At 46.2% G+C, this 7872-nt stretch overlaps 1 protein-coding gene across 1 annotated transcript; it reads left to right on the top strand.

Annotated features, from left to right (window-relative positions):
• The first annotated feature begins 5956 nt into the window (after nucleotides 1–5956).
• Nucleotides 5957–7344, top strand: LOC119516059. The gene is made up of 3 exons (XM_037812240.1): nucleotides 5957–6111; nucleotides 6416–6779; nucleotides 7192–7344. Exons 1-3 carry the CDS (start codon nucleotides 5957–5959, stop codon nucleotides 7342–7344), a joined length of 672 nt encoding a protein of 223 aa, XP_037668168.1.
• Nucleotides 7345–7872: the final 528 nt, after the last annotated feature.

The following is a 7872-nucleotide window of genomic DNA, read 5'->3' as shown; positions in this document are numbered from 1 at the left end:
TGATTCTCTGCCTATCTCAGTGTTCTGCTGGCTAACAGAACTCACGGGGTCAGAACTTGGTAATTTAACCAGGATGCATTTTCTTATTTACCATCTAAGATTCTAAAACCTTATCTCTTATATTGATGTAAAATGTAATGATAAAAATGATGCTAAGGACATGAATTTCTTAGCTCAAATACTATGAAAGTGTATTTCTTGTTTATACATAACTGCAGTGGTCAGATGAACAAGTCATCAGGGTGACTTTCCTCCGGGCAGTCATCAGGGACCCAGGCTGCCAGAGGCCTTTTTCAACTCCAGACTCCAAGGGCCCAAGGGATCATGTCCATTGCAGCCAGTCAGGGGGGAAAAGAGCCAAGGACTATTCATGTAACCCATGTTTGGCTATTTTAAGTGGATTCTGGCAGTTTTTCTCTCTCTCTCTCACTTACTAAAAAAAAAAAAAAAAGAGTTAGAGGACCCCTGATGCTTAGATGCAATTAAAACTAATTTCCTCGTTTATTCACGATGGAAAATAGCTTTTCTACATGGTTAGAGATGAAAATGGGTATGATTAAAATTTATAGAATCAATGTGGGCAAAATGAAGTTGACTAAACATAGACTACAGAATTATGATGCTGTCTTTGAAGACTGCAGGAGTTATTCTTGATCACATAAAGGCAAACTGGTACAATTTTAGAATGATTACAAATGCATTAACTATTAACTACTATTGATTAACACTATGTGACACGGACTTACATATATAATTTCATTTGATCTTTACAATAGCTCCTCGAGATAGCATTGTGTGGTGGTTATATGTGCTGACTATAGGCCAAACTCCCTGGATTTGAATCCTGGTCTGCCACTTATAATTGGAAAACTTGACAAGTAACTGAATCCTTCTCTGCTTCATTTTCTTCAGCTGCAAAATGGAGATCATAGGGTTAATGTGAGGATTAATGCATTAAAACATGTAAAACACCTGGAAGAATGTATGGCCTATCCCACATACAGATATTGTATTTCAGAAGGGTTAAGAGACTTTTCCAAAGTCACACACTTAGTAATTGGTAAAACTGGCTGTTAGAGTTTATATATGATTAAACCAAAACACCTGTCCAAAACACCTGCCTTCCTATTGTGCCAGGCTTCAAGTGATTAACTGGGCTGCATCCCTCAATCTTGTTTCTAGGAAAATTGGCAACATTTGTATTATACAGTGGTTTAAAGCATAGAGAAACTACTCAGAACTGAATTGTAAGTTCTAGAGATGCCTAGTATGGTGGATAAGAGTTAAGATTATCAAGCCACACATTTTAGGTCCCGTATTAGCTAGGGTTCTTTAGGGAAACAGAAGCAACAAGAGATGTCTGTAAATATAAGATTTTTGTAAATGTGTTTCACGCAACTGTGGGGATGTACAAGTCCAAATTCCGTAGGGTAGGATGAACGAGTCCAAATTCTGTAGGGCAGGCAGCAAACTGGCAACTCCGATGAATGTATTCAATGAACTCCTCAGGAGAGGCTGGCTAGCCAAAGAAGTGAAGGTCCCCACTTTTTCTCCCCTAAAAGTCTTCAACTGATGGGATTAAATTCAGCTGATTGAATTCTCGCATTGCAAAAGACTCGCTTTTCATTGATGTAATCGCTCACAGGTGCAGTCAATTGACTGATGATTTAAGAAACCAGCCTTCTGCTTTATTAACCAGTCACAAATATCCTTGCATGTGGGCAGCCAATTCAGCACCCGGCAGTTGGCCTAGTGGCACGGTCCCTGGGCCTTCGGTACATGTCGTGGTGACCGTTCTGCAAGGCGGAGCGTCGAGTGGCGCCTATGACTCCTGCCTAAAAGGAATTTGTTTCTTATGCTGTTTCTTATATGTTTCTTATACTCATACTGCCTCTTTTTCTCATTTGGTGTCTTTTGGGCTCTGTGGTGGTGGAAAGCTCCCACACCTAGCTACATTAATGAGCCAGCAGCTTACCCTGCATTAGCGTCAGCGTAGTGAAAATGCCTGCTCCTTTCTTAGAAAACAATAGGTCACCGTTTCTGCTCAAAATCCCCCTTCCCAAGCTTTGAAAGAGTTAGCTAGAAGAAACAAAAAGGCAATGATTAACAGACTCTAAAACATGAACACAAAATATAGTTATAGGTTGCCTGGTACTCAATAATAGGAACTGCTATGCCTGGGCCCAAGCACTGTGTCTTGCTGCGCTTCAGGGAGTGTGTCCCTGCAAACCCATTGATCACTGTGCAAGAATAAATAATGTCTGAGATTTAGCCAAACTATTCTAGTATTGCTTGCCTAAATGCTAGTGCGTATGTTACAGAAAATTATAAAAATAAAGCTCTGATGCTCTGCTTGGTCGGAGATTTCATCTTCGTACCCGGACACGACAAGGTGTCTGTCTCGTTTTTTCACCGACTCCAGCCCCCCCATCAGGACCCTGCCCGTTGCTGAGGGTTAGGCCAGCCCTCGGCACTTGCAGTAACAGTTAGGCCAGTGCTTGCTTGACCAGACACCTGGACACCATCACCTGGCCAAGTTGACAGATGAAACTAACCTTCACAGGTCCCAATCCCAGTTCCAAGCTGTGTGACCTTGAGCAGGTTAATTTACCTCTCCAAGCCTCAGTTTTATAATCAGTAATATGGGGATAATAATGTTGCCCACTGGAGCAGGTTAGAGTAGCAATCAGGCCTAATCAATAAAGGCATTTATTATCTCACTCATCCAAAAGTCTACGGTTATTTCAGAGGTTGAATAATCTCATGAAGGACTAAGGCTCTTTGTATCTTTCTTCTTTCTAGATGATGCAAGGGCAATAAACAGCTTTTTTACTCAGAAATACCCAAGAATAAAAGGAAGAGCATCTTTCCCTGAAGCCCCACCTCCCTCAACCCATTGGCTAGATCTGGGTCTCATATCCATCCTGTAAACCAATCACAGACAAAGGAGAATGGGATTACCATAATTGGTTTAGACCAATCCTTGTTCACTCTTTGGGAAAAGGGAGGGGTCATCTCCCCTAAGCAGTTGCCACCAGAACCAAATCAGGGTTTGCTTACAAGGAAAAAAGGGTGTGCAGTGCGGTAGTGTTGAATAGTAAGGGTTCTGTGATTGAATGTCTGGGAAGTTGCTTAGCTTAGTGCCCTGGACTCCAACGAGTGCTCAAGAAAGGTTAGCTTTGCCAACTCCCTGAGGCTCACACCCCGAGGGCAATTCTGTGCTCTCACAAAAAACCGACCTTCCTACTGTTTCAAAACCAGGACACTGCACTGAACTTGATGGATCACAGGCCTGGCTCACAACATTTTGGATCCTCTTATGTTCCCTTTGCATGGCAAAATTCCCCTGGCTTTAAAAAACATTAGTCTCTTGTCCTTACAAAAGATTTGGAAAATGAGGGAGCCGAACCAAGCTGCTTCAAGCCTCATTCCTACATGGGGAAAGGATTTATCCTGCAACTGTCCTGTATCAAACCCATCATTTTGCTGGGAGGAGCCACTGGTGGCCCATGTTTGTGTTGAACACAAACCCTGACCAGCTGTTCAGAGTTCTACAACTTCAAGCTTGATCTTATATTTATATCCATAGCAACAGGTGGGAAAAATCAAGAATGCTAGGGGAAGGACCAGCTATCACCACAATAATGGTGCATAACAAATGACTCCTGACTCACTGGCATTCCACAATAAGCATGTATTGTCTTGCTGATGGTTCTGCAGGTTGGCTGGGTTTCCACAGATCTAGTATGGGTTGCATTGAGCTTGCCTCAAAGCTGCATATTGGGCCTAGGTTTTTCGTATGTGTCTCCTCGAATCAGGGCCTCCCTGAGGCATGGTTATTTTGTGGCAGTGGCAAAGGCAAAAAAAAACAACCTCACAAGCACATTTCAAGCCTCTGCTGATGTCACGCCTGCTGTTGGTAGGCGTCACCAAAACAAGTTTCAATGGGACCATGGTGTCTAGTGAAAACTGCAAGGTCACATGGCCGATTGGGTAGATACCAGAAGGGCAAGGAATGGAGAACAATGAGGCAATCAGCCACAAGGAGGAGGCTAAATCTCCCTTCTCCCTTAGCTTAGAGCCCATTCTTACCCTCCAAACTCCTCTTCTAAAGGGCTCTGCTCTGGTCTTCCTGCTTTGCCTTCCCGAACCACTCTGGTAGGTAAAACCTACTTGACCACCAGTCTTTTACAGTGTGTGACAGAAAGGTTATGGGGGGAATAACGTAAAAAAAAAAATTATTCTGGAATGATTGGTTGTAAGGATGATTGAGAAGGCTTGGAGCCTTGGGAAGTCCTGGAAATAGATATTTGTTTAGTCCTCTAAAGTAAAGAAGAGCAATGTGGAACATGGCTGGTACGTTCTGTGAGATAACTATAAAGCCGAGTCTGCTGGTTAGAGACTGCGGACACCACGCTCAGGTTTTATTTAGGAACATGTGATCAAAATGAAACAAGTCAGTCTTCAAAGAGATTCTTTGCAGCAAGTGGCTTCCAAAGACAAGGTAAGAGAACAGAGTTCAGGGGCCTTGTTTGTTTTATGCTCCACGATATCTCTGATGATTATAATAATGTCTAGGATACAGTTGCTGATCAACAAATATTTTTTCAATGCATTGAAACATACAATTGAAAATTTCCCTATAAGATTTTATTTTTTTGGGAATCTTTTGTCAGAGTTTACATTGGGCCTTGGAGACCCGGGGACAGAAGACAGAAGAACAAAGATGTAAAGAAAAAGAAAGGTAAAGAAAAAGGAATGTTCCTTTTCATTCTTTCTTCATATTCTGTTTATTCTTTTTTAAAACCAAAGTATGAGATATAATTTACTTGCAATAAAATGCACTCATTTTAAGGGTACAATGCTAAGAGAGTGGACAAATATATATACACACATGCAACCATGACTATAATCATGAGATAGCACCTATCTATTATCCGTGGAAGTTCCATGATGCCTGTTCCCAGTCAATCCTTGCGCACTCCTGGCCACAAGCAACCACCGATCTGCTTTCTGACAACAGATTAGTCTTGTGATTTTAGAATTTCATACAGATGCAGGCATTAGTAGGTACTCTATTGTGTCTGGCTTTTTTCACTCAGGTTAAAGTTTGTAAGATTCGTCCATTTTGTTGCATGTATCCATTCTTCAGATGTAGACCTTTCTTTCTATATTGCTAAATAGTATTCTACTGTTTGGGTATACAACAGTTTGTTTATCCATTCACCTCTTCATTGATATTTGTATGCTTCCAGTTTGGAGCTATTATGAAGAAAGCTATGAACATTCCTATACAAGTCTGTGTGGACATATATTTTCATTTCTCTTGGGCAAACACCTGGGAGTGGATTTTTGGATTGTATGGTAAGGCAGTGTTTAACTTCATAAGAAATTGTTTTCCAAAGTGGCTGTACCATGTTACACTCCCTCCAACAATACATACGAGCTGTAGTTGCTCTTCTCCAACACTTGGAATCATAAGTCTTAAATTTTAGCCATCTGGTGGGTGTATCTACTTATTCTTTTTTTTTTTTTTTTTCTTCTTCTTTAAAGGAAAAGTTTGTTGAATGAATGAAGAAAAACATTCCCAGACTGTTTCTGAATGATCAAGTTTTTAACAGTAACAAATTCCTCTCTCCCCTGCTTATTCTCTCTCTCTCTCTCTCTCTCTCTCTCTCTCTCTCTCTCTCTCTCTCTCTCTCTCACACACACACACACACACACACACACACACACACACACACAGAAGAGAGAGGGCCTTCTGTCTCCCTGGGAAATAAAGCCATCTCTTCTCTTAGGGTGGACTGACTTTCTCAAAAATACAACTTCACCGCACGCCCCCAGCTTCAAGACCAGCGTGCTGAAAACTCAGGCGCGTCGAGGTTTCCCCAAAGAGCTCTCACTTCAAGCATCTCAAAGGCTCTCTTCTTTTCCAATAAATAATTGTCTTCTCAAAATGCTGGCTCAGGGCCGGCGCTGGAGAGCTCCAGCTAGGAGGGGAAATCGGCTGTTGGTTGCCTCCCTCATCCCTCCCAACTACCTCCTTTTCCCCCCCGGTTCGGATCCAAAGACGCTCCCGGGCTCGCGACCAAGTTCCCCAGAAAATCCCAAGTAACGGTGGCTCCCGGGCAGCCCTGGCACCCCGGCACCCCAGCAACCAAGGCACAAGGCATGCTCAGAGGGTGTGGGGGAGGCCCAGGCGTTGGCTGCAGTAGGGCCCTGGAGCCGGGAGGCGCCGCTGCGTCCCCGCTTCCCGGAGTCTGACCCAGCGCGGAGTTGGGCTGGGGGCCGCGGGGGGAAGGAGGGACAGAGCGAGCGAGGGTGGCGAGGAAGGGGGGTGGGTGGGGAGGGGAAGGAGCAGGGCGGGGGTGGGGGCTCCAAGCGTGTGTCACTCGCTCTTTCCCTCCGTGTGCAGAGTATGCGCTGAACGGTGCGCTTGGAGGCGGCGGCGGAGGAGCAGGATCCCGCCGCAGCGGCTGGCAGTCTACACTGCCGGACTCGGCTTCCCTTCGCCTTCCGCGGCTGCGCATCCACCTGCTAAGCGGCGCCAGAGGGAGGTGTGGCGGCCGGGAAGCCGGGGGAGCAGAGTCGAGCGCCTCCGGAGCGGAGAAAGGAGCCCGCGCCCCGCGCCCCGTTCCTGCCGCACTCGCCCGGGCCGCCCGGAGCCCCGAGGAGCCCAGATGGCCGGGGCTCAGCCCGGGGTGCACGCCTTGCAACTCAAGCCCGTGTGCGTGTCCGACAGCCTCAAGAAGGGCACCAAATTCGTCAAATGGGATGATGTAAGTGTTGGGGCGGCCCGGCTCGGGCGTGGGGGTGGGGCGAGGGGCGCGTTATGCCGTGGTCGCACCCGGAGCGGGCAGGGGCGGCCTCGGGGTGCACAGGTTGGCATCTGCTGAGGCGGGTGGCAAAGGGCAAAAGCTTTGGGCGCACTTCTGTGGCCTCAGGGTTTAGTAGCTGACATCCTGGAAGGGTCTGGGAAGAGCCCCTGAGGATCCTCAATCCTTCTGGCGAATGGAGCAGGAGGGCCAGGTTTCGCCTTGCGTTTTGGTCGGGAGAGTCTGTGAAGTGGGGAGTGTGAAGTTGGGACCAGCTGGAAAGCGCCGGGGAGTGAGGGAGACGCGCCCCTCTCCGTCCGCAGACCGAGACCCCCTTTCCCTCCTTTGCCCTTTTCCTCCTTTGCCCTTTTCCTAGATGGATCAAACCCGAGTCCTAAACTGTCTGGTGATTCCTAGCCCACCTAGCACTTTTATGGGAACCCACAGGGCAGAGGACACAGCGGTCCGGCCAACAAGGTGGTCGTTGATACTAAACTTCTGCGCCTGGCTCCGGAGTGCGGGGACTTGAGACGGCGGCACAGGACACAGCTGGGAAGGGCTAGAGAGCAGAAGGGGTTCAGGGGTCCAGGAGGGCTCGGTGGGCCTGCAGGCAAGCGGGGAGGGCTAGTTTTAAAGAACTGAGCCTGGCCGGGTCTTCAGCTTGAAATAGACACGTCAAGACGTTGTCCCTTCTATTTACTTACCTTTTGCCAGGTAGGGTCTAAAGACCTCTCATCCTTGGGGTCCCCAATGTTTCATATGAACTCCAGACCTCAGAATCTCAAGTGGTCCCTCTCCCCCCATTGCTTTCAAAGACACTTAAAATAGAAAACCTATTGAAAACACCGGCATCTTTGGATGGAGGACTTTATTGTATCAGTTTTATTCTGAGTGTCATTCAAAATGTTTGATATAACATTGGTGTTTACTGGAATAAACCCGAGCTACCAGGATCTAAGAGAATTGAGATCTAAATAACTAAGATGTCTCTTAATCAGGAGGAATTACAGGAGCATGAGGAGTTCTTCTTGCCGAAAAGATTTTCCACCTAGTAAAT

This window comes from Choloepus didactylus, chromosome 19 (genome assembly GCF_015220235.1).
Source record: "Choloepus didactylus isolate mChoDid1 chromosome 19, mChoDid1.pri, whole genome shotgun sequence".
Classification (NCBI taxonomy): Eukaryota; Metazoa; Chordata; class Mammalia; order Pilosa; family Megalonychidae; genus Choloepus; species Choloepus didactylus.
Note: the sequence above shows the minus strand (reverse complement) of the source record. Positions and strands in the feature narration are given on the sequence as shown.